The sequence below is a fragment of the Ochotona princeps genome, chromosome 12, assembly GCF_030435755.1.
Source record: "Ochotona princeps isolate mOchPri1 chromosome 12, mOchPri1.hap1, whole genome shotgun sequence".
In the NCBI taxonomy this organism is placed as follows: domain Eukaryota; kingdom Metazoa; phylum Chordata; class Mammalia; order Lagomorpha; family Ochotonidae; genus Ochotona; species Ochotona princeps.
The window spans coordinates 63856360-63883908 of record NC_080843.1 but is presented as its reverse complement, the minus strand read 5'-3'; the positions used below and the strand labels follow the sequence as shown (position 1 = coordinate 63883908).

The 27549-nt window shown below is 39.9% G+C and overlaps 1 protein-coding gene across 6 annotated transcripts in view; it reads left to right on the top strand.

The window, feature by feature from the left end:
* Positions 1–27265, top strand: part of CDK8 (cyclin dependent kinase 8) — a 99285-nt gene extending 72020 nt beyond the window's left edge. Inside the window, exons 5-13 of one of the 6 annotated variants that reach the window (XM_058670947.1) lie at positions 3895–3952; positions 6209–6340; positions 12190–12303; positions 14662–14731; positions 15456–15528; positions 23276–23373; positions 24411–24489; positions 24589–24747; positions 26922–27265. In XM_058670947.1, the coding sequence (XP_058526930.1) occupies positions 3895–3952; positions 6209–6340; positions 12190–12303; positions 14662–14731; positions 15456–15528; positions 23276–23373; positions 24411–24489; positions 24589–24747; positions 26922–27047 (909 nt within the window). In that variant the 3' untranslated portion in view covers positions 27048–27265. Of the gene's footprint in view, positions 1–3894; positions 3953–6208; positions 6341–12159; positions 12304–14661; positions 14732–15455; positions 15529–23275; positions 23374–24410; positions 24490–24588; positions 24748–26921 lie in introns of all 6 variants that reach the window. The other 5 variants (XM_058670946.1, XM_058670945.1, XM_058670944.1 and 2 more) reach the window with 5 other exon arrangements.
* The last annotated feature ends 284 nt before the right edge of the window (positions 27266–27549 follow it).

The window sequence follows — 27549 nt, the reverse complement described above, 5'->3', positions numbered from 1 at the left end:
TGTTGGCACCTATAATGGAACCAGTTTGCCATCCCTGCTGTAGGCCAAAATTGTCAGTGAGCTCTGTCCAGCCTGACAAATTTTGGATAACAGAAAACTATAAGAATGGTTGTCTCTGCAGTGCAGGACATTTAGCAAATATTAATGAGTGTGGGGGTTGAGCATAGCAGCAAACCATTAAGACAGTTTAACAAGGGCATGCTCTTTTCATTGCAGAATAGCTTGTTTCTTGGGATAAATAAAACAACAATAAAAAAGATCCCATTGCTTCAAACAGTATTATCTCAGGGATTTATATCACTGTTCAGTAGGTAGTGCAGCATGTCTTATCATCTGTACTTAGCATCATTGTGCTTAAAGATTTCCCATGGTACAATACTTCTCAGTCATGTTGGGCTTCTGATCTAAATGGCCACAGTTAGAGTTTAATGACGTATGTAATTCATCAGAGTGCCACCTGCAAAGTTCCCCATGTTCCTTGATAGTGATTATGTTTGATAGCTTATAAAAATAAGATTATTTATGAGCAAGTTATGACTGTGACTGTTTACTTCATGTATTACCACTCTCTACTTGAAGTTTTGGCTCTGGAGTTAAGAACTGCTTCCAGTACTGATAGTAACAAGCAAAAGTAAAAAAAAATTGTATCAGGAAGATAATTTTTTGGGCTTGTATTTGACTCAGCTGTTTGGATGCCACTGGGGACCACCTATGCCTTGACTGAGTACGTGAATTTGAAATGTGGCGCTATTTGTTACTACTAATGCTCACCCTAGGATGCAGCAGAACAAGTATCCCTGTGTCCCCCCTGGGGACTCCTGGCTGCAGCCTGGCTAGCCCAGGGCCAGCTGTTAAAGGCTTTCTAAAAATTGGTTTTATGGGAAGGAATATTGCTTCAGTGTGTTTTAGTATTTAATTTATGAGGACAAATGTTAAACATCACATCTTTTGAAGCTCTCCTTAATAATAAGCAACAGAAACACTGATAGGAGTAGTCCTGATCATCAGTGTTTTCTTTTGAGCTTTCCATTAGATCAGATTTAGAAAAGAAGAAATTTGAAGTAATCTGTGGACTGATTGAGTTTGTCATGCCTGGTGCATATAGAATGTTACCACAGGAGATGAGATCGTTGTTATACAGTGTTACTAATGCAACACCTACAACCTCTGTTTTACGACTGGTGAACCCAAATCTAGTGTGAATTCACTTAGAAGGAGAAGTAACATGGACTGAAAGTGTCATGTTGATAGGGGGCTTTTAGCTCTTAGACCTGCTTCAAATCATGCAATAGACAATGAATTGCCTAGCAAAGTAATTTTTAATTATTACCTAGTGTTCTGGCCCCAAGTCCCAAATCTAGACTAGACTTTGACAGAGAAAGTTTTCAGCAGTTCATCAGGTTTCAAACTTGATCATAACCAGTGGCTCTAGAATAGAAAACCTACAATAAAAAACAGAAGAGGGTTTTCTGCCTTAGCTAGTGCCAAATGGGCCGTACCTCCCATCCCAGGGCTTGTCAGATCTGGCCCAGCTGCTGGAATGAGTGGGAACCTGTGTTTTAAAAGCAAGAGATATATTCGTGTGTACTATCTGTTTTTGCCGGTTATGGAGGCAATTTTTTATAATAGGAAATTCCCATGCTGAGAAAATTACAGTAAACCACTTCCTCATCTCATGACTTTGGAGCAAGGTGAGGGGTTCTGGGGTGGGATGGAAAAGAGGTAAGTGCTGGCAGGGTAATAGTTTGAATTGTTTATATTCAGAATTCATGTTACCTCTTTCGTGGCTGAGGGATGGCAAATTGTCAACTTTTGCCACACAGCGGAGAGGAAAGCTTCTTTGGAGTGGAAGTGATAGCAGTACATTGTTGTGAAGAGTTGTAGTCCAGTGAAACACAGAAAAGTCACCTGTGTCAGGAGTCCATGGAGCAGGTGAAGATAGACCTGGAGATGCTAGGAACCAGCTTGCAGGAGCCTTGATTCACATTCAAGAACTGAATCGTATTTAGGGATAGTGAGGGGCAGTCAAGATGCAGGTGGTGCTTGGATGGCAACAAAAACGTAATGTGAAAGCATTTACATTTTGAGAAAGTTCATTCATACCTTTATCATTCTAATACTTTTCTTAGTCTTGTTTGTGGGAACTAGTTTTTTTTAACCTGAGTAATCATGATATATATAATTTCGTATCTACTATTTTTATTTAATCATATTATAATACTCTCCCATAATAATATGGAAAAGTAAAATTTTCCATAGAAAAGTAATCATACTAATCTTTTAGAAAGATAACTCTGGCAGCAGTACAGGATGCTGTATGTGATGACAAGAAATTAAAAGGATGAAGAATAAGAAATGTATCTGAGTATTAAATACCTTCTTAAACAGGAAGTCCTGCCCTGGACAGAGTTCTAGCATAAGCATGAAAGTTTGTTCCTGAAGCCTTGTTGTGAATTGAGAGAACACCCTTTGCCCTTAGCCAAATAGAGCCCTGCTTGATTCTACCTGGAACTTTCCTCCCCCCTTCAACATTGCACACTGACTCAGAAATGTGTCATTGTTTTGGCTCAACTGTAAGACGCCTTAGGGAGTAACCCAGTATTGATGGGTTAACATGGTGCACAAAAGCTTTGTTCTGGGCAGTAGCTGCATGTAGTTCACAGGGACTGTTTTTAGTAGTATCCTTATCCTGTTGCCCCAGTGGCAGGTAGGGTGTGTGTGTGTTAGAGATTCTGACATTTTTCTTGAATAAAACATTTTTATTATTATAGCGATGTATGTTAAATTTAAAAGTTGCCACATGGAATTACTTTGGGAATGGTGTATTAGGGAGGCAGTACCAAACTATCAAAGAAAGGGTAGATTCTCTGTCCCAGTTTTGCTAGTTATACTTAGGCCAATTGATTCAATCTGACTAGTGCCTAGTTTTTTTCTTAATTTAAAAGTTATGGAGATTTGTAACCTCTGAAATGTATAAGTTTCTGTCTCAGGAATATCTCAATTTTTTCTTTACTAAGAGCAAATAATAGTTCTGCTATTTGGTAGCTGATGAAGTAACACACTACAAAATACACTACTGATTGATAAATAGCCATCAATAAATATGGTTAGGGAAGCCTGTGAAGTGGTTATCACTGTAACCAGCCTTTATTAAAACACTTAATTTGATTTTGAGGTTATTTTTGGTCAGCACATATGTAATCTAGTCCCACTATTTCATAGAATGGTAGAATTAAAGTTAGACGGAAAGGATAGCAGGAGAGCAGAGGGAAGCCAGTTGCTTCCTTTTCCCTTCCTCTTTTGTGCCCCCTTGAAGGGAGAATAGCCCTTACTAAATTCATAATAGCTAATTGTAGATGACAGTTACTCTCAGATAGTTTAAAATTATTGAAAAAATTACTTTTGTAAAATCTGACTTTAAATTTAGCTTCTGTTTTTAATACAAACCAAAAAGGACTTTGTCAGAAAAGTTCCTGTTAGCTTACTAACTTTAGAAATGGCCATTAAAAATCTCTATAATTTACTTAAACATAAATACATCTTTCCAATTCCAAGAAGTGACTCCTTGCGTATAATTAAAGAGTGGGAAGGTATCACAACACAGTGATTTCTGTTACATGCTCCAGGGGAGAGAAAACAGGCTGATGAAAGTACCAGGAAACACCTTAACCCTCCACGGGGAAGGCAGTGCCATGTTTAGGCCACCCTGAAACTTGCATACATACCACTTTGCATTTATACACATACACTTTTTTTGGTGACTTCTGTATTTGATCTTAATTTTTGAGTAAATGAGGGCTTTTTAAAAGGTGGATTTATGTTATATTGGCATATTGTCTATTTAAAAGAAACCACTACTGTCTACTGAAAAAAAACACTATTTTGTTTCCACAGAAACCTGCTAATATTTTAGTTATGGGTGAAGGTCCTGAGCGAGGAAGAGTAAAAATTGGTATGTTATATCTTTGATAAGTCACAGTGTAGCACTCTTGTAAAATCTTTGCAGGCAGCCATATCACTTATAATTCTTGCTGTAATAATATGCATATATTCATGTAGTTCCATATGATCAGAGGCATTTCTAAAGAGTATACATAAAAGCGAAAAATGTTTCACACTCTTCTCAAAAGGTGTCAGACAGTCCTCAGAGACTGAAGTGTTCAGTTACGACACAAGCTGTGCAAGTTTCCTAGAAACCGCTGCCTTCCTTAAACAGAGCCTGGGAGTGAGTGGTTTCTGTTCCCGTTAGAGGCCAGCTTCACCTGGTTCACAAGGGCATACAGCGTGCTAATGATTCTGCCATCAGTCCTGTTTACCCAAACAGGACTAGCTGAGAACACAGACTTTGTTGCCGTCATCTAGACTAGTACTTACCTGCCCTAGAGAAGACCCCAAGGCCTGATAGGAGCAGAACTAGTAGGCCTTTGCCTGACAGGGAGGAAATGGCCTGGCATTCTCTACCTTGTCAGGTGTGCTGAGAGCTCTGATTTCCTACATGTCAAATAAAATTTTATCCATTTTTAGTCTGATATTCTGTAAGGATAGAATTAAACTTATTTATACAACTAGTTGTTTGTTTTTCATTAAAATCATTGTCATTTCCCTATTGTGTTTGTCACATATTTAGTTTTGTGTGTGGTTAGGGGAAATGTTATAACTGACTGTTATAGGAGTATCTGACAATTTCTGATTTGTACATTTTGATGTGAATTAAAAGTGTCAGCTGGTGTGTACCACGTCACCAAAAAGAGAAACTTGGTGTTCTGAACCCCTCTTACCTATCCTTCCTCATAAACTCCCCTGATCTCGCTCTCCACTTCTAATTAGACTTTTGAAATATTTTTATATGAAGTTTACAGATTTATACTCATGAGAACTTGATGGACCTCAGCATACTCCATGCCAGTGGCTTTCTCTGAGAACCAGGCCTTGTCAGTGCCTCTCTCAGTGCTAGCAAATGCCCGTTCAGTCCTTACTTATGCTTTTAAAGGAATCTTCCAATTCAGTTTGGTGGCATCAAACTCAAACACATTCAAAGCATGCAAAATAGAAAAGTCCAGCCAAGTAATAGCTCCAGATGTGTTCTTTGTATGTATGATTTGGGGGAGATTTACATAATACATTAAAATAGTCTAGTTTAGACTTGCACTTCTGTGTAAAATGTATGATGTTGGCAGGATTGGGTGATGCTACTTCTTAAAGCATTCAGATTTCATTAAGAAAATTTTCTGTGAAGCATTATTTGGTTTTCTGACTCGTGGTTTTAATGGCTTGCCACATTTTGGATTTTTATTTTAGTTACATGATAAAGTTGATTAGAATAGGCCCGCCTTCATTTAGAGAATGCGCATTAGGAGAGTAAACCTTATCTAGAGGTGAGTGAGGTTTGGAATCATTGAATAGGTGGTGTGAACAGCGCCCATCCATCCTGTGTCAGGCTAAAACTATGTGTAATGACAGTATAAGTGATACTGTTTGGAGAGGGAGAGAAAGGATAAAAAAAAAGTTTTTGCCCTTATAGATTAGCAGGATGAACAGCCATATCCAAGTAACTGCCTTACTACGTTTACCTGTGTTAAATGCCAACAGCCATGTAAGCTGTAGCCCACCTCTGGGGTATGAGTGTGTACCTTTGTCAAATTAGCTTCTTTAACCTCAGCTTCCTCATCTGAATAAGGTGAATTAGGTGACCTTTAAAGTCTTCGAACTTAACATACTCTGAAGCCTTAAAATTGGCTGAAATTCAGCCCAAAGTAAATGGGAGAGATAGTGATGTTCATTATGTTTAATAGTTTCTGATGAACTAACTGCACCAGTGAACAGCTTGTCATTGCAGTTAATGGGAAGCCTTACTGTCACTGGGTATCTGATGAGTACAGAGTGGAAAGGCAGCTCCATAACTCTGTCCCCAGTGGTGCTGTGACAGATGGCAAGAAATCTGCCACAAGGAGTGGGGGAACTCTAGACCTCCAGCAGCAGGGCTGGTCTTCCACCTCGCTGAAGAGCTGGGTGTCAGTAGTTTGGTGAGAATGAAGATCTCAAACTCATTTGTATTTAGACTTCTAAAAAAGTTAAGATGTTTTGTGGCCTTTTTTCCCCCTGAATTTATCACATCTTTGGTATCTTATAAATCACAATGTTAAAATTAGACTAATCAGACTTGTAAAAATCTGTTTGCTTACCAGTATTATTGATTTTTATTTTACAGCTGATATGGGCTTTGCCCGTTTATTTAATTCACCTTTGAAGCCTTTAGCAGATTTGGATCCAGTGGTTGTAACATTCTGGTATCGTGCCCCAGAACTGCTTCTTGGAGCAAGACATTATACCAAAGCTATTGGTGAGTAGAACTAATTAAAATTCATGACTTTATGAAAGTTTCCATAAAAGTTGTATATTTCTGTGTATTTTAAAATAAGGTAATATAGCAAATTACAGTAAGAGCACTAACTAACCCTGAATTCTGCTGCTTACAGTTAGCCTTAGGGCTGTGTGTCTGCACATCTGTCTCTGCATTAAAAGATAGACCTTTAAGATTTTTTAAATAAATGGGATCATACTGTGCATTCTATCTTATTAAATATTTTATGTAAAAGTTTTAAGCTTAACTTGCAAAGCAAAATAAAACAGTAAGCATTTGAAATTCTTGAATTTTAGACAAATACTTCTTACATAAAAAATATTAGCTACTAAAAGATCTCTTCAAAATTAAAGGAAAATGATTATGAGAAAGAAATGTGGGCATTTTGAACACTTTTTAGATCCATTCTGCCTATTTTATAGTACTTGATGCTCTTTTATGTCCTCTGACCCCTCCATTTTTGAGCCCCATTGGTCACATCATCTGCATTTCGGCAGTGTTTACACTTTCTTCTGTTTGCTCATAATGGCCCTTGTTGTTTGCACTGTCAGTTATATATTATATTTACTGTAATGCTCGGCCACCATAGTACTTTTACCTCTCCTCCATTACTGACATCTTGATTCTGTTTTCTTCTGTTTGGTTGAGTTTGACCGAGTTGAATTTTTTTCTTCTGTGCTTTTGTTGCTTCCTCGCGACCCCCACCTTTATTCTGTGTCCTTACTGCCTCCTTCCAGGGGATCCTCCAGTTTGCTCAGATACCCCCCCATTGTCTCCTGCATCCAAGCTGCTAATGAAGCCCATGGCGTTCCCTTGTTGTCATTTTTCAGTAAATTAGCTAGGTTTTTTTCCCTTTAAACAGGACTTCTGATCCTTACATTGATCAATGTGTATTGTGTATATTTGGACATGTACTTGGCTACCTAGTGGGCACAGTTAAAGTTCATGTCCTAGATTTGTGCAAAATTCTCCATGTAATCCTTTGATTTCATCTGTAGAGTTTCTGTTTCTTTTTCCTAAACTTGGTGCAGATGTTCTTGGATTTGGGCTTTTCTTTATAGGTCTTCTTTTCATTTATGTAACTTGTTCTCTCAGTTGTTCCACTTGGTAACTCTTGAGTGGCTCTTTGTATGTAAGAATCAGGTTGCAAAAATGCCCTTGAAAACTCTGTGTACATAGATCATGAGGCTTATAAGCTGGGGGTCCAGCAAAGAGCAGCCATTTTCTGGGGAACCCTAAATGCCAGAACTGCAGATCTTTCCTCGGAGGACATTCAGAGTCTTCGAGCGTCTTTCAGCTTCCACCCTTTCTGTACTGGCAGCCCCGGGTTAATGGTCCCAAGGGATGGGGAGTGTGGAGCCACCTATTTAAATTGCATATCTTGTCCTTGATGTTTGCAAGTACAAAAATCATTTCTGGAACTATAGAAAATACATCTGCTTTTCCCTGAACATTAGCACTAGGCCCTGAGTCTGCTTTCAGACTGTTGTGTGTGTCTTCTGTCTTCCAGAAACATTGTTGTATGCCTCTGTCTAAAACAGAATGTCCATATGTCTGGTATTTTTTTTAATTCAGGGCTTGATCAAAGGGCTTGTTTTAGGCAGAAATTCTTTGATCACATAGTCTGAAAATAGTTTCCTACCTTCCTGCTCTCTTCACTTTATTGTCTTCATCACCAAATAGCCTCTCCAGCCCACTGACGCAGATAGACCACTGTGAGCCAGTCACCACTGTGAGCCAGTGCCTTGATATAGAATTGTCTTTGCTGAACAAATGAGTGGGTCTTCTCCCTGACATTCTCTTCCTCTTTTTCTTTACTACTTTGTTGTTATTTTAATGAATACTCAGGAGCAGAAAAGGAAAATTACTTGTGATCCTTCCCTTTTGTTTTGTTTTGAATCCAGCATCTTTTCCAAAAATCTTTGTAAACTGTTATTCATTGGGGTGTCTGCAGTCCATCAATTTTGATACCGGATGTGTGTCACAAAGCCAAACCACCAGCAGTTAGAAAGTTAGATTGTCTTATTCCAGTGGATGTACCTTTTGGGATAAGGGAGATCCTTTAAAACTTAGGAGAAACATGTGTGAATGCAAATTACAAAAGCCTTACTCCTAAGAAGTTTACGATTCAATTGAGAAAACAATATGAATATGTACATAAAATCATTTTTTTTCATCCTTGAACCCTGGAGTTAGAAAGGATCGCCAGGGGACAGTTGTTTGATAAGACATTTTACCTGCTTGCTTTATTTTTTGAAAATGAGAATTTAGCATGAGTCATGCCTCAGGTATCCTTCAACTTTGAAGGGTTCATGGCTTTATATAGAAACAACTGCCTTCTGAGCCAGGGTGATCATAGAGGCGTGAACTTGGCAGCAGCTGGCTAAGACCAAGGTCTGCACCGTTTCCTCAGCAGTGGTGATCTCCACCCATCCCCCACATCCAGTATACAGATGTTTTGCCAACACCAGTTGTGAAGAACACTTTACTTTTTTTGAAACGTTGAGTCAGAAAGTTAGGATATAGGTATCTTTCTAATTTTTGTTTGTTTGAGAGGGAGAATTTACTTACCATTTTTAATACAAATTTTGACAAGTTGGAATCAGGAAATATAAAATAGAACTTCTTCCTCTATTTCAGTCTTCACCACACAATCCCATTCCTTCTGCCTCCCACACAAGTATGCTAAAGGTCCAAGAAACTGCTCAACTGGTTCCCCACACCGTTAAAGCTACTTGCAAGAATTTAGCTGTCTGATAATTGCAGTGTGAACAGCCAGTGGAAGAACCTTCATGATTGAACCATATGTATAATTTTCTGAATATATTCATTTAAGGACTTCACAGAGAACAGTGAAATCTGTTGTTGGACTTCAATGGATAAAGTTAAGCAACTAAACTGAAAGATACATGAAGGAGCAAAATTTAGGGAAAATAATCTGATCTGAACCCTTCAAACTGTCTTCTCTTTACTATGGAGAGGTTATCGTGCTGTGGTAATTTATTCAACGTACAGAGCTGTAACCTGAATGAAAATACCAAATAGTAAGGAAAATAGACCAGTAAATATAATTCAGGAACAAATTGTGGTCCATTTTCGATGTTTTATATTTTATTTTATAATTTTTTGTGGGCTTTGGGACAGGGATTGAAAGAAAGGAAGGTTTCAATCTCTAATCATCACTAAAGCAGTCTTGAAAACTTTAAGTGTTTGTCCTCAGATAGCTGAATGCCGCAGAACATACGGCATTCTGCAGTGTGGGAAATATGCAGCAGAAGAGGGGAAAATGAGAACTTACTGTTTTGTCGGGATAGAAACTTGTTGTCTGGACACCTGTTTGAAATGTTTTTGGTAATTCCCTTCCTCCAGTTTGAGTACATGAAGCGAGCCACTTTTCACTTCTGCTCTTTGCTTAGCTCAGTGGCTACATGTAAGCAGGATAGATTTTGAGAAGTAAATGGGGTCTGTTTGTTTTTAATTTGGAAAGCCTTTTTGGAAGGAGTTAGGCAGGTAGGTTAGCAGAAAGGAGACTTTTCTGTGAATCTGACAGTCTCAAGGTTCCCGGGGGAAAATTAGGAAGGAGAGACTTATTTGTGGAGAATTAAAACTTTGAAAGAGTAGCCCGATTTACTGACTGAAAATTCATGATTAACATCTGGGTTGGGATTTTAAAGAAAGGAAGGGTGGTAAACTTGATAAAAATGACAGATGATAAAAGATATTTAAAAAGAGGTCACTAGAGGTTTTTTTTTTCCTTTTTATTTGAAGACAGGATAGCTTTAATGATAGCTAAACTATTTACCTCTCATCTTCGTATATTTTAGTTTTCTCACTGTAATTCTTGATAGCTAACCAGGTAAATTAAGTGTCTTTTGGATATAGGATGAATAGAGTTTTAAATATACAAAATCACCCAGTATTCCATTTGGTCATCCTGCTTTTAGCTTACCTGTCTGACTACTGAGATTGTTAAAGGCCAAATCTATATGTAAGAATAAAAATTTTTAAAACTTGTTGCATTTAATTTGAAAAAGAGATTGATCTTGTATCACCTGGTTCACTCCCTTAATGACCTCAGCTGCCCTGTGTGGGCCAGGTAAAGCCAAGACCCAGGAACTCCGTTTTGGTCTCTCACACAGTGGCAGGGGCCTAAGCGCTTTGCCAGTGGACTCTTGACAGGGACATTAGCAGAGACTGGAGCGGAAGTGGAGCTCTCTGGCGTGGGACTGGCACATGTATAGGGGATGCCCTCTTTGCTCAGACTGCTCATTACACCTTGAAGCTGTGTGTTTCCCCCCCACTCCAGTTTACCTTCTTTTGCCAAAAACAACAGTTTGTTGTATAAAGAGACTTGAAAGTTTGAAAAAAATGAAATTAAAAAATAAGTGTATTTTGAGGTGAAAATTTTGAAATTCATGCAAAAAAGCTTATGTAAACTGTGTACACATACTCTGATTTTTTTTTTGCACCAAAATGAACTTTCAATTCTGTTTTTCGAAGAACTTTCTGAAGTCCCCTCGTATTTATTAAGACTTTTCCATACAGTAGAATTGGCTAGGTTTGATAATAACAGTGTAATCTTCAAGTAAATAAATAATTTGTTATTCTGAATTATAAATTTGAAAATTTTACACCAAATCTCTGTGCTCCAGTTTTCAGAATTTAGGAATTTCCTCCCTCATGTACTAGTTAAGAGATTATTAGCAACATGCTTTAAAAAAATCAGCTTTAATTAAACAGTGATTTTTCTATTCATCTTTAATGTTTATTTATGCTGATGACAAGTGTTGAGTAGATCGGGCAGAACCCATTTCCTGAGTAGGTAAAATATGTGCCCAACGTTGGATTTAGTGTAGGGAAGTTAATATTATCCTTTTAGGGATTTGCTAAAAGTAGAACTGGAATATTTTCAACCTTAAATTCTACATTACTATATTGAACTTGTCTTTATTAATAGTTCTATTGATTTCAAATTTAATATGAATGAAAGTAAGCCTGTAAATTATGAATGAAAGGAATTTGCTTTTTGTTGTATACAAAGAAATATATTTCTGAATATGTAAATAATTCCTATGAATTTGTAGTCTGAAACTTAGTACAAGAATGGTGTTTTGCTCTGTATTTTCTTATAGTTGTTTGTAATTACTCAAATCTGACATTGCTGTAGCATAAACAATACTTTGGAGGAGTACTGTTCATGGACATGGTATTTCATGAGAATGTTTGAGATCAGGAACTGTCCTTTTCTTGGAATTGCACCTTGCTGATAGTGTTACCAGCAGGGTGATGACTAGACTTCACAAGGAACCAAGCAAGAAAGTGTTTTATCACAAAATTTCTGTTTGCTGCTTTTGTCAAGGCCCAACTTGAAAGGCTGTTTGGATTTTCTGTTTAATTTTGTTTAGTTTTGTTTGTTTGTGATTCCCATGCTTTGTATACAGCTTTGTATTTATTTCATAGATAAGGTACTGTTTGGGGCATTTAAAAAAATCACCGAAAATCCAGCTAATCAGGTTTATTAGGCTTGCAGTAAATATACTGTGTGGGATGGAGGTATAATAGGGATTGAAGGATTGGGGTGTGGGAGTGTGGGGGTTATTTACAAATAATGTTCCCTGATAGTTATAACTGCTTAGGAATTAATATGACCCTTAGGAAAGAAAAGAAAGACGAAAAAAACTCCCCACCAAAATAAAAATGCATTTTCTTTTGGAAAGAACCACTTTATTTTCCTCCTTTCTTTTTCTTTTTCCTTTCCTTTTTTTTTTTCTTTTCCTTTTTTTCTTTTTATTTTAAAGATATTTGGGCTATAGGGTGTATATTTGCAGAACTACTAACGTCAGAACCAATATTTCACTGTCGACAAGAGGACATCAAAACTAGTAACCCTTACCACCATGACCAGCTGGACAGAATATTCAATGTAATGGGATTCCCTGCAGGTACACATTATGTTTCTGTTTTTGATTTTAAATTACTGCTGTTTGAACTTAGATATCTCCATTGGAAAGGTATCTATTTTTACTGATGAAAGCTATTTATACGTGATGCTTTTGTTTTATTACTTGTATTATGAAATATTGGTAGAAATAGCAAAATTTGTAAAATTCACATGAGTATCAGTATAGACATGTTTATGGATTTCCTGAATTTGCAAAGTATGTTTTTGGCTTTGTTTTTCTTTGTTTTGTTGTTTGCTGTTTGAAATGATTCAGTATTTGCAATATCTGTATTAAAATGGTGTTTTCAGTTTCTACTAGTAGAAACTATAAATCAGATTCAATAGAAAAATTTTTTATTGTAACACATTTAATACCATCACTTCTTGACATTTGAGATCAAATTAGGGCACTATGGATGTTATTATATTGGACATTTCTGATCTCTAACCCTCATCTTTAAAAGCATTCTTTTAAGTGTTCTGTTGGAACAGTCAGAGTGAGGATTAAGGCATTACACTCCTTTGTTTCACAGCAGGGTTCTTAGGTGTCCAGTTCCTGTCCTTCCATCTCCACAGCTCCGTCCTGTTCCCTAGACAGAACGCAGAATGGCAGTTCATCATTTACCAGAAACTGCCCAGAGGTGCAGGATAATGATGGATTGTTTAAAACATGGAATTTTGACATGTCTAGGACTTAATAGAAATTGTTTCTCATTAGGAATATTTCTCAGGTCACTATAATCTAAGTCAAAGATAGAAATATCTGGGAGTTTTAATTCCACATTCCCATGTAAAGGTGTTAGTTACCAGTAAATGCAAATTAACAATACCGTTATCTTTTTCCAAACATGGTCAATGGTTTTAGGAAGATGACTTTGTTCTGATGGAATTTCTTTTATTCACTAAATATTTATGAGTAGCTGCTATATGAGAGCACTGTTGAGTAAAACATTGATACAGCAGGCAGCATTCTTGCCCTGGTGTGGTTTACATTGTAACTGCTGTTAAGTAGAATGTTTAAAGAATAGTTCCAGTCTGAACAGATACAGAAGAATGGCCTTTCCTTCCTGCTTCTGAATTTGTTGGCTGTTTGAAGCCCACAGGAATGTAGGGATAGTGAGTGCCTGCAGTGTGTCTGCGCAGTTAAACAAGGGCCCTGAGGAAGGTGTCAGCGTTTACGCTTGATAAGCTGAGGCATAAGAGTCCATGATGAGTGCATGACTGTAACAGATGCAAATTATATTTTAACAAAGACTAGTATGGCAGTGGTTTGTAAACAGGGAAACAGACCTCTAATCACAGCCGTGCTGAAGGTGGAAAACAAGAGTAATGAAGGAAAATGGAAGTCACAGCTTTTTACGGGAACTCTGTAACAGAGAGAATAATCTCAAGATTTCTACCTCGAGGAATTGACAAAATAGAGAAATTAGGGAAAGGAAAAAGTAAGGAATGTAAGTGGATATTTAGCTTACTGAGCACTGTGATATCTATGGAGGACAGGTAGCAAATATTTTTACAGGTGACTTTAAAGAAAAGCAAACCGTGAAAAGGCCACTTAAAAGTTAAAGGTGCACTTAAGCACACAATGCTATATGCCTAGTGGGCTTTCAGGAGGAAATCCTTGGTGAATGAATTATGGAGAAAGGTTGTCTAGCATGAGTTGTTAAAGCAGCTTTTTAATACCAGCAATATGGATTAGTTTTACCCTCCACCACTACCACCAAAAAAGTTATTTGGTAGTCAGGGGCTTTTATTTAGTGTTAGATAATGTTAATAAAACAAGTCAAGGTACCAGGTAATTGTTAATATACTGGTTCTGTCCTGCCCTGTTCTGGTAGGAACAGTTGTTACTCACTACATTGATTGCTGGTGTAAATAAGGAAACATATTTAATAAGGTTAAAGTGGTATGGTAGCACAAAGTTAAAAGCCACTGGGGTGTTGGGGGCAGGGGAGAGCTTAGTTTTCTCATTGAAGATATGCCTGATTTAACCAAGAAACTTAGTTGAAAGGGAAAGATAAATCATTTTACTAATAGAAATGTGACTGTTTAATAATAGAACTAGAAATATTGATTGATTCTTCCCTAGCCATGGAAATTGAGGCAACTTACAGTAAGGCATACAGAAAGTAGAAAGCTTAAAAATGTACAAGATTAACAGCTGTATAAGCTGTTTGAAGGGATAAAGAATTGTGTATTTACAGTTCAAGGTGTTTAATGGAACTGAACATTTGTTTGAAGTCTGAGCATTTATGGAAGTTAAAAGAATAGGAACTGTGGTGAAAATGGAGGCAGTGTCATTAAAATTCTCGAGAATAGGAACCTAGGCAACATAAACATTTATCAATGTGTTTCACAGATAAAGATTGGGAAGATATAAAAAAGATGCCTGAACATTCAACATTAATGAAAGATTTCAGAAGAAATACGTAAGTTGGGAAAAAAATAGATCTTTTGTTGGTTTTTGCTTCTCCAGAATACTTAGTGTTAAGACTGAGTACTCAACACACTCAACATAACATCTCTGCAATAAGTAACTTGATTTATAAGATGCTTAAATGGTGCTAAAAAGAAAATGACTAATATTAGAACTGATTTAGATACAAAAGGAAAAATCAGTTCTTCCTGTTATTTACTGCTTTCTAGAAGTTAGGTATCATTAATATCACTGCTAAAGAGATGAGGAACTAAAATAAACCCTTCGGTAGCCACTTGCCTACTCACCCTCTTAAACAAGTTGTACTCATTTTACCAAGAAGTTATTTTAAACAAGTTGAACAGAAAAATGGCTATTGCACTTATTTACAAAGCAAGGCCAGTGGTTGAAACAGTCTGGCTTATAAACCCACAGCAAATGTATTTTAAAGTTACTGGTAAAGATCTATTAAACTTTTGACTCAGATGTTGTCTAAAATAACTAAGAAAAAAGCTATTCAGTATGTTATTCATGAAATTGTCTTGATCTGGCATCCATTCACAAAGTGACTAGTATAAATAGTGAATGGAACTATAAAATTAATTTAATGACTTTTTATCCTGATAAGTTTTTTTTTTTTTTTTTATGCTGATCAAAATGATTCGCTTTGGAAGAACTTTAGCCACTGTAAGTTTCCTCACATCTAATACAGGTATTTCATAGTATTTCTTTTTCAGGTATACCAACTGCAGCCTTATCAAGTATATGGAGAAACATAAAGTTAAACCAGATAGTAAAGCATTCCACTTGGTAAGCATTAGTAACAGTTTTAATGAAATCCGTTTCCCCTGAATTCAAAACCACCTGTTCTTTTGAGTTGGTTTATTTGATCAGTACTCACAGAATAATGGTTGATGCAAAGGTCTTATTGATATCCAGGGAAGACATTAAAATATTTACTTTTCCAAAACTGTATATGATCTTTTTTTTTTTTGTATTTGAATTTCTTTTTTTTTTTTTTTTTTTAGATTTATTCATTTTATTACAGCCAGATATACACAGAGGAGGAGAGACAGAGAGGAAGATCTTCTGTCCGATGATTCACTCCCCAAGTGAGCCGCAACGGGCTGATGCATGCCGATCCGAAGCCGGGAACCTGGAACCTCTTCCGGGTCTCCCACGCGGGTGCAGTGTCCCAAGGCATTGGGCCGTCCTCAACTGCTTTCCCAGGCCACAAGCAGGGAGCTGGATGGGAAGTGGAGCTTCCGGGATTAGAACCGGCGCCCATATGGGATCCTGGGGCTTTCAAGGCGAGGACTTTAGCCGCTAGGCCACGCCGCTGGGCCCTGTATATAATCTGATGTATGTTTTGTTATTAGATTTTCAAAAGATCCTATTGTGGCATATCTGTCAATACCACTAAAAATTATATTTGTATTCGTTGTTTTTGGATTGTTATTTTTAAATTTCAAAAACCTCCAGGAATGTATCAAAATAAAATAGTTGCACTATTCCAAAATAATTTTTGCAGACTTTCTGGTGTTTTAACTCTGGAAAGATTCTTAAAGGTTTTAGCACCAGTGATGTATCTCCAGGGGGTGGTATGTGGCTTTTCACATTGGAAAGTGGGAGAGTACTGGTCAGTGTAGAATGGAAAGATGGAATGACCTAGAATCTGTGAGTGTGAACACTTGGAAGGTATATGTCTGATGAGGTTGCCAGCTTCAATTTGTTTGCAGTAATATTTAGTTATAATTTCAGTTTTATGTTTTCAAAAAAATTTTGATTATAGTGTATGAAAGGGGAGCTTATAGAAACAAGTTATATTTTGTGTGGCTTAAAATTCTTTGAACTCCTGACTGTTTACTTTTTTATTTATTTATTTTTTTTTTAATTTTTTTTTACAATCTTTACATAGTTAATTAGGGTAAAAAGGTTCAAGGGCTATAGGAAAGTGGGTAAGACTATTATTCCCATATTGTTTCTTTCCTGTTTAAAGGGGGGTATTGAGGGAGAAGGCCCACCCTATTTCCCACCCTCCCCAGGTCCCGGATGTAGGGCATGCTCCGAGAGTCTTGATCAGGGGGTTTTGATAGTTCACGCATTATGAATCGCTGCCAATCTTGCCACTCCAAGCACGATGAGGTCTTTGAAGAATCTACTGATTGACATAGTCCATCATAGAGTTTCCGTTTGTCCCATATTTCGCTGCCAACATATAGCTGAGATGGTTGATTGACCTGTCTTCTGTCTTTTCTTGGTTAGGGTTCTGAGTCAGCATTTCAATTGTAGAGATATCTGAAGAAATCTTGTCTGAGGTGTTCCCATACCAGATTCTTGTATGTACTAGCAAGCACAGGGTCCGGCACAGTCCATTGCCCTGATCAGCTGGTGGTTGCGATCTCTGGGTTGGTTCTGTTTTCAGCCTCGACTTCCACTGGAATCAGTGGGTATTGCAGTCCAGCCTGGTTCCACCCAGCACATACTCGGCCCTCGCATAAACCAGTGGGAGCTGCAGCCTAGTTCGAGCGACCCACAATAACCCCCACCAGGCCCGCCCCCTACCCTGGTTTGCCAGTATGTTTAGCAGTAGTCCAGTCTGTCCCACACCCCATTCGGCTCTTGTACATGTCAATGGGTATTAAAGCTTTGTTCCATCTAACTAGCTCCAGTATGCAGCCCACACAGATGCTGTTGGGTATCTGTCTAGCTACCCCAGCCTCAGTCCTGCTTTTCATGCCATCCCGTGGAAGTGGTAACCCAAGAGAAAGGAGCCCACTATTTCCCTCCCAGGCCTCTACCACTCCCGGATTATGCACTCTCCAGGTAGTTCTGTGGTTTGACTTTGACTTGACAGAACTAGCCCCCAGTGCCAGCTTCTGCCAGCTGATGCTGTGGCTAAGCTCAAACAACCCTCACCCACTCTGATTTTGTTTGCACCAGTAGGAACAATCAGCCCAGCCTGGCTTTTCCCTGATCTAGGCCAAATGAGGCCCACAGGTGTTGTAGCCCTGCCCAGTCTGGTCTGCCCCCATCCCAGCTCACGCTCTCCAGTGGGAGTAGCTGTCCAGCAAGGGAACCCCCACTTATTCCCTTGCCGGCTCCGCCCCTCCCATCCTGGTTCTCACGCGTGCTGGTTGGGCGCTGTGGTCACATCTGGTACAAGCAACCTCACCTTTTGGCATTCTGTATTGTGCACTAATTTTTGTTACAACCAAGCCTGACTTGACCCACACTGTTCTGGTGGTTGGATTTGCCAGTGGATGACAAGAACTGATTCAGCCTGGTCTGCCCCCGACCCATGCCAAATGTATGCCAGTGGGAGACTTTCTATGGCTAGATCTGGGCTGTTTCCTATCATGTTTCTTGTGCTTACCTGCCGGGTCTATGTCCTGCCAGAGGAGTTGCCCAGGCTCCTCCATCAGAACCTCTCCCAATGCCAAATTTTGCGCATACCAGGGGGCTCATGAGACAGCCCTACTCGGTTCACCTCCTGTCCTAGCAGGAACAGTGGCTTTTCCTGACTGGCCTTCAATCCAAACTGGTCCTTGCTGTTGGATGTTTCAGCCCAGCCTTGGCTCGTCCATACCCACATATGGCTCACACATGGCTCAGTAGGGATTGAGACCTTGCCTCGTCCATCCTACATCTACTCTGGTCCTCCAGGACACCAGAGGGTGTTGGAGTCTGACCTGGCTCGGTGCATCCAATCCCAGTCCACACTTGTGCCAAGGGAGACTACAACCGTTTCCTGATCAGAATGCAGCCCCCATTCCAGCCCACACGCCCCTTGGTGGGAACCTCAACCCAGCTAGGGTTGTCCCCTTTGCTCCCCAGCCAGGCCTGTTCCCAGCCATAGATTATACGAGTGCCAGTGGTTGCTCTGACTCAGCTTGACTCAGACCATCACCTGTCCCAAGCTCTGCCTTAGACACTGTGGCTTAGCATTCCTGGCTCATGCAAACCAGTAGGTTCAAGAGCCTAGCTCGGCATGACCTGTGCTCCATCCTGGTCTCTAGTTTTGCTTGTGAGCTAAGGTTTGCTCAGTCCTGCCCGGTCCACCTGTTCCATTACCAGTTGAGACATTACCCAGCTGTTGGAGCTGCTTTGCTCAGCTTGTCCGACCCGCAGGTCTGGACCACATGTTCACCAGCTGGGGCTATGACTCGCCAAGGGAGTTTCCCAAGTTCCTCCACTTAATCCACTCCCAGAACCAGTTCTCATACATGCCATTGGGTTTTAGGCCAGTGTTTGGCATAGTTTGGCCTTCCATTTGAGCTGGTGAACGTTGCAGCCCGGCCCATCCCACACCCTATTCAGTATGCACATTTGGGTGCTGCTGCCTTGACCAGTCCAGACTGTTGTCGGTTCCTTTACCTGTGATTGATGGCAGGCTCCTTGGTCACACCTAGCTTAGTCCATCAACACCCCAACCCTCGAGCTAACCAGTGGGGCTAGAATTTCTACAGAGTTTGGCCCACACATCCCTCACAGAATACCCCGGATATGGTTCTCGAGTGCTAGTTAATGTAATGGCCCTGCTTAATGTGACCCTTCTCCTGATCCATCATCATGTCAGGTAACAGGATATGATTCTGCTGGACAAGCCCCGAGCCTTAGCTTTTGCATGGACTGGTATTTGGTGGTCAGCATTGTTCAGTGATTACAAGTTTTTTAAAGAAAGAGTTACTGTCATTGGGAATCTTTACGATTGATTAATGTCCTAGAAGCTCAGTGGGTTCAACCTGGAGCTACCTAAGCAGCGATTCAAAGAACCAAAACTCCAGAGCTGCCCGGCTGGGTGGCCAACAGGCGGAGCCTGGCACCAGATGGCACACTGGCCGCCCGGGGACAGCTCACCACATGCACATGGTGGCTGGCGTCTGGGATGGAGGCATGAGACGCCCTGTCCTAAGACCCACCAGCAGCTGGGAGGCTGCAGGAAATTTAAACTCCCAGGCCCAAGGTCGCGCCCCTCCCCAATCCCATGCACCACCCATTGAGGGCGGGGGGTGGGCCCTGGACCTGCCCAGTCACGGAGACCTCCCCCTTCAGTGTACTCGCCCGGAAGAGAGCAGCCCCTGGAGCCTAGGCAGACCTGGGGACAGCTCACCACGTGCACGTGGTGGCTGGCATCTGGGATCCAGGCATGAGATGCCCCGTCCTGAGACCCTATTTGTTCACTTTTCTTTTTCTTTTTTTTTTATTCATTAATTACATTGTATTATGTGACACAGTTTCATAGGTACTGGGATTCTCTCCACCCCTCCCCACACTCTCCCCCCATGGTGGATTCCTCCACCTTGTTGCATAACCACAGTTTAAGTTCAGTTGAGATTCCTACTTTTCTGTTTGAGAAGCGGTGGCAGGCAGGATTGGGGAGAAGAAGATGCAGAGAGTACTGCCATGGATTAATTTGCTCCCAAATGCCTGCAGCAGCCAGGGCCTGAGCTGGGCTAGAAGCAGAAGGTGAAAACAGCCCTGTCCCTGTGTGCGTGGCAGAGGCCCAGTTCCTGGACCCCTGCCTGCTGCCGCCTTGGGCTCCTTAGCTGGAAACTGCAGTCAGGCTCTGGAGTTAAGCGTTGTGAGATGCAGGAGGCTCAGTGCCGGCTGCTCAAGTGTTTCTGAATAGAAACTGTTTTATCTTGAAAGCATTAAACCTGTTTTATTGCAGCCAGGCCACTTGGCAAGCATTTTTTGCATTTCTGCTTTTATTTCTGTTTTATCTGTTTCTGCTTTTGTTTTTATAACTTCTTATTTCCTTGTGTTATATTTTATAACGTTTCATATTTCATTATAAGCAATATTAAAAGCAATGCTAAACCTGTTATACTATTCAAATACTGATTTGTTTTAATGTACTTCTAACAGGACAATTGGAAGGCTAAATTAGATCCTTCAATATTAGACTTTTTTTTTTAAGATTTATTTATTATTTTTACTGGAGAGGCAGATTTACAGAGAGAAGAGAAAAAGAAAGATGCAGGATCCAGGATCCTCTTTCCAATCTCCATTGTGATTGCAGGGTACCAAGAAGTTGGTTCATCCTCTGCTTTCCCAGCAGGGAGCTGGATGGAAAGTGTAAAAGCTGGTACGTGAACTAGCACCCATATGGTGTTCTGGCACTTGGAGGCGGAGGATTAGTCAGGTGAACCATTGCCCCAGCTCCCAGAGTTTTGTATTCTAACAAAATAATGATGGTGGTGGTAGAATAAAAGTCATGGTTAGGAGGAATTTCTCTGCCTATTCCCTAGTTCCCTGCTATTCATTATAGTCTGTGATTCCGAATGATCACCACTGAAACTCCAGAAGCAACCTGCCTCGCTGTAACTATGGATGATGTTTCCTGGAGTGACCTGTCTTCACGGGTGACTGTCTACAATCGTCCCATCTGAAGCTCTCTTAAAACCCATTAAAATTATTGGGTATTATAAATAAAAGACCAGAGGGGTTTTTGTTTTTGATTTTTCCGCTCAATCCTAAAGATTATGCTTCCACATAAATATTAGATGTTTTAAATTTGAATCTCACCATCCCAGTATTTTATTTGCATTTTTAAAAAAAGGATGTATTTTCTTATTTGGAAGGCAGAGTTAAGGGGAAAAAAAGCGAGAAAGATACATAAATAGAAATCTTCTATCTGCTGGTCCACTTCTTAAAATTCCTCCAGTGACCAGGTCTGGGCAAGGTCAAAGTCAGGAGCTTCATTGGATCTCCCACCTAGGTAAAAGAATCCCAAACACTGGGGCAGTCTTCCTGTTCTTCCCAAGCAATTAGGTAGGGAGCTGGCTTGAAAGTGGGTCATCTAGAGAAAAAATGATCTCCTTCCTATATGGGATGCCACTATTGCAGCTGGCAGCGTTACCTGTCAGACCTGGATTTTTAGTCTGTTAATTTGTCATCTTCCACTGAGTCCCAGTGTGTCTGTTTGCTAATTGGTTTTCAAAGCATGATCCCTTCTCACCAGCATTAGCGTCACTTGTGGACCTTGGGCATCGACCCAGCTTCAATCAGAAACTCCCAACAGTTTGTTTTAGGAACCCTCCAAGTGATTCTGATGCATGCTCAGGCTTCAAAGACTGCTGCACTAGATCAAAGAGGATAAATCAAGAGCCCTCCATTTAATAAGCTATATATTGGAATTAGATATTCTGGGTCATAGTCTTCAATGAACTGTTTTGACTGAAAGTACTAAATGTTTAAATTAGTGTAGCAATAATAGTAATAGTGTAGGGCCTGGTGCGATAGCGTCGTGGTTAAAGTCCTCGCCTTCAATGTCCCAGGATCCCATATGGGCGCCGGTTTTAATCCCGGCGGCCCTGCTTCCCATCCAGCTCCCTGCTTGTGGCCTGGAAAAGCAGTTGAGGACGGCCCAATGCTTTGGGATCCTGCACCCATGTGGGAGACCTGGAAAAAGCTCCTGGCTCCTGGCTTCAGATTGGCTCAGCTCCTGCTGTTGTGGCTGCTTGGGGAGTGAATCATCGGACGGAAGATCTTGCTGTCTGTCTTCCTCCTCTCTGTACATCTGCCTTTCCAATAAAAATAAATAAATATTATAAAAAAATAGTAATAGCTTATACTTACATAATGCTTTCTTTGTGTCATGCAACACCCTAAATTGTGTTCTGTGTATCAACTCATTGAATCCTGAAGGTAAACCTGTATCTTCATTTCTTTTTTTTTTTTCTTGATTTATTATCAAAGAGTTTCCTATTGATTTTTTTTTTATTAATTATTTTGCATTATGTGGCAGTTTCATAGGCTCTGGGAATCCCCCCACCCCTCCCTGCGCCCCTCCCCCCGGTGGATTCCTCCACCTTGATGCAGTATTACAGTTCAAATTCAATCAAGATTCCTTCCTTGCAAACGTATACCAAGCATAGAGTCCAGCTACTTATTGTCCAGATGGGTTGTGTATCTTCATTTAACAAATGGGGTGAAAGATATTAAATGAAGAGCTGTCCAGCATCCCTCAGCTTGTAAAAGTTGATTCAGGATTTAAACTACGCAGTCTCCTTTGAGAGTCTGTATTCATCACCACCACTCTGTACTTTTCAGGTCGTGTATCACCGTATTTGTTAGACTAGTGTAATAGAACTGTTGATGCGGGTCTGCAGAGTTCAGTTGGGCAGTCAGTAGCCAGGTGCAACTCTGGAGCTCTCAGAGTGTAACGGATGTGACTCAGAAATGGATTTTTAAATTTTAATTTGGTTTTAATTAATTTTAATATGAATAATTTCCAACATCTAGTGTATTATTTGTTATGACAATTTTTCCCTTAATAGAAAATACAAAAAACTTTAATCTTATTCTAAATTCATAAAGCAGCTAAGATAGCATTAGTCAGAGATTAATGATTTACAATCAAAAGTGTTTAGTTTTGTGAGAATCAGGTGAAGTTATGGGAATGATTACAGTGTAAATTAGTTCTTTTAATTATTGGGGGATTTTTTGTTCTTAATATGGGAGTGTAAATTTTAGTAATATTAAAAAATGCCCTGCATAGGTGCTAAAAGGAAATTCTAAAAATTTAATAATAATGCTTTAATGATTTCAGCTTCAAAAATTGCTTACTATGGACCCAATAAAGCGAATTACCTCAGAACAGGCTATGCAGGATCCCTATTTTCTGGAAGACCCACTTCCTACATCAGAGTAAGTAAACCATATGGATCTTTTGTTTGTTGGTTGGTTTGTTTAAATGTTTTAAGTTTTTCAAAACCATTGGCAGTACAGAAATACGAAGATTCTGTCTGCTGATTCACTCCCTAAATGCCTATAACAGCCTGGGTTGGGGCAGGCCACAGCTACAAGCCTGTAGCTTTGTGTAGTTCTCCAGCTTGAGTGGCAAGACTTCAGCCACATGAGCCATCATCACTCCTACAAATAGGGATGAGATTAGCAGAAAGTTAGAATCTGGAGTGGAACTGGGTTTCAAACCCAAACACTCTGGTATATGATGCAAGAACCTTAACTGATGTTTTAACCTCTAGGTCACACGGCTGTCCCTGTGGTTGATGTATTAACTTACTGGTTGGAGCCTACTTTGTTTTAGTTGTTAACTCTGGTTGCTACTCCTTCCATTTGCACACCCAAGGAAATTCTTAGGACAAGCAACAGTTGAACTCCACTGAAAGAAGTGTCATTTAAAGGCATTCCTGTTTATCTCTTGCTTTACGAATTCCTGATCACATTAGTTTGGGCCCTGAGCCACTTGTTCAGTGACACCTTATGTGCATCCTGCAGTTGCCTTAGATTCACTGAGTTTGTTGATTGCTTTTAGTTACTGTTTTGCACTTTAATATTTCAAGAACCATTTTCCGATTTGTGCTTCCTATACTATTTTTTGTTTGCACTAGTAGGGACAGGAGAAACAGAAATTCAAATGTGTAAAACTCACATCCTAGCTGAAATCTATATTTTGGTTGTACTAAGAGTGATACTGGGATAAAAGAAGAAATTTGAGTCTTGGTAGATGATTGATTATTTATAATGTAGTGAAAGGCCCTCAGGTGACTTGTTATAATGTGACTTAATTAGAAGAAAAAACTTTGTCATAGTTGTATGAAAAGTGCTTATTTTTGCAAATATAAAGATCATCTTAAAAGAGGAAAATGAAAACTGACAAGTAAAGTATTTGAAGTACTGGGTAGCCTACCAGAACTCATTTTCTTTTTGTTTCTTATGCTCAGTGTTTTTGCTGGTTGTCAAATCCCTTACCCCAAACGAGAATTTTTAACAGAAGAAGAACCTGATGACAAAGGCGACAAAGTAAGTATTAAAGTACAGTTGGCAAGGTTCTTGTTTCTTGAAGGGTATATCTTGTTCTCCTTCTGAGTTGAACTTTGTTTTTCTGTTGAACCACTTGAGAAGAACCAGCAGCAGCAGCAGGGCAATAACCACACCAACGGAACGGGCCACCCAGGGAACCAGGAGAGCAGTCACACACAGGGACCCCCTCTGAAAAAAGTGAGAGTTGTTCCTCCTACCACTACCTCAGGCGGACTCATCATGACCTCAGACTATCAGGTATTTCAGATTTATTATTGACCTATCATGTTGGTATTTGCCTTTGGATTTCACGACCTTTGGAAAATGGAGTGTAACTAAGAAATACTAACCAGTGTGGGGCAACACACTGATACCAGGTATCACTGGCATGAAAAAGAACAGCAGGGAGGTGATAGAGGGAGGATTTAGGCTTCTGACCCAGGAAGACTTGGAGTGATCAAATTCAAATTCTGAAATTGGACAAGTAATGGAATATCTCCTTACTTTTGTTTCTCCATGGATATAAAGGAAGCTGGGAAAACCTGTCTTGCAGGTGTTGTCAGATTGGACTTGATGTGGCTTAGTCTCAAGGAGCTTGATAAATGCGATCTGTTGCCTTGAAGCAGTGGAATGTAGTGGTTAAGTGCACAGGCTTTGAGATCCTGGCCCTGTCGCTCATGTCTCTAACCTTGAGTTCAGGTGTGTGTAGTGATATCATATGTAAAAATGTGGGCAGTGCTGTGGTTGATTTGGGGGTAAATGAGATAATGTATGCTAAGGCATCTTGGCCATAGGTGAACACTAAGCAGATGATGTGTTACTTTTGTCATTAACGTTCTTAGTAGTATTCACAGTATGCAGAAGCACTTCTCAAGGGTGGTAGTGGTTTGGGCAATGCTGTGGTAACAGCTGAATGGCTCACCATGCGCCATGCCAGTTGTTACACTCGGGATGAAATATACAGTCTCCTTTCCATAATTGTGTCTCCACGAGGTGAGGGCTGTCTTTGCCGCGGCAGGAAACAGAGGCTCGCACATAGTCCCCCAGCCAGTCAGTGGCCTACCTACCTAGGACTCAGACCTAAGCAGAGTTTGCTCTGTTGCATTGTCAATTCCTTAGTGGAAAGGTCTGTTTTGAAAATTGCATCCCTCCTTCTTTTCTCTTCTTATTCTCCCAATCCCAACTACACTGGGTTTCAGTGCAGGAACATAAAACCTGACCAGTTAGAGTTATTTACATACAGAAAGGGACAAGAAGAGCTTAGAAAAAGAGTAAGTTTCCAGGTACCTGCCACTTTGCTTCAAGAATACCATATTTGTCTGAGTTGCTTGGAGAGAGGGGGTCAGCGCACTGTGGGAGTCTTGGTTGGCGTGAGTGTGATTCTCTCCCTGCTAGCTACCAGGGACTGGCGACTGGGGGGGTGGAGAGTTGCCTCCACAGTGGTTCTTTCCCCTCCCCCGCAGTCTGGAAGGGAAGGGAAGACTGCATCTCTTTTTGCACACTTCCTTAGAAGGGAGGAGAGCAGTGCCTGACCTTGATTTCTGAAACCGAGAGGATTGTGTTAGACTGCTCTGTTGGTGTTACCTGTTATTGTTGGGACAGGTTCTCTAAGTAATTTCAAAATAGGATTTTAAGTGCCAACTCCAAAATGTTATTTTCTTAAAAGTGGTAGAATTTAGAATTGTATGATTTATTAAATATGCTTTGAAAGAGAGAAGTAAGAAATTATGGTTAATCTTTTATGGTGTTTGTCTTAAAATATAATATAAGAGATGTGGGAGTAGAAATGATTCTCTAATAGATCAAAATGAGAGAGCTAGGTATTATCAGTCTTTCTTTGTACCTTCTAAAGAATTGAGAATACCATTTTTATTTCAGTGGGTATATTTTTAATTTTGTTCATAACATTGTAGCAGAAAGTAAGAGTCAGTATTTTTAACGAGCCTACGAATGGGTCAGCACTAAAGGAATTAGTTGATCCTCTGATGCCTTTCCTTGTTATATTCAGTTTGATTCCTTGGTCGTACATAGGTATTGGAGTAGGGCTTTCTGTTGATGAAGGAAGCACAAGAATTACTTTTGAATTTCTTAATGTGTACAACACTAAGTTCTTTATATGTGAACATCTCAGGTAAATGGATTATTATTTATCCAATAGGTATAGAGCTGTCTAAAAGGGGTTCCTGCTGTCCTCGTCCCCTAAAAAAAAGTATTTCTACAGAATAATCAGACTTAGAATATTTGAGTTTCTTGCTAAAGAAGAGACGTGAGATTTTTGCATTTGAATTCTGAAGCTAGTCCTAAGCACAAAGCTTTGCTGACTTCATTAAACATTTCGACCACTCACCTTCACCTCAGCTTTGCTGCTGGCTTGGGGGTCCCACTACTTTTAGGAATGTGTGAATCATATTTCTCCCTCATCTCCTTTGCAGCGTTCCAATCCACATGCTGCCTATCCCAACCCTGGACCAAGCACATCACAGCCCCAGAGCAGCATGGGGTACTCAGCTACCTCCCAGCAGCCTCCACAGTACTCACATCAGACACATCGGTACTGAGCTGCGTCGGAATCTTGTCATTGCACTGTTGCTAATGCTGCAGGGCTGACTGTGCAGCTCTCCGCGGGAACCTGGCATGGGCCGTGAGAATGTACTGTACAACCACATCTTCAAAATGTCCAATAGCCAAGTTCCACCACTTTTCACAGATTGGAGTAGTGGCTTCCAAGTTGTACCTATTTTGGAGTTAGGCTTGAAAAGAAAGTGCTAGCACAGTTTGTGTTGTGGATTTGCTACTTCCATAGTTTACTTGACATGGTTCAGACTGACCAATGCATTTTTTTCAGTGACAGTCTGTAGCAGTTGAAGCTGTGAAATGTGCTAGGGGCAAGCATTTGTGTTGTATGTGGTGAATTCTTTCAGTGTAACAACATTATCTGACCAATAGTACACACACAAAGTTTAACTGGTACTTGAAACATGCAGTATATATTAACTCAACAAAATAACTAAGACTCAAAGTGAGATTATTTTGGTACACCTTTCTTTGTAGTGTCTTATC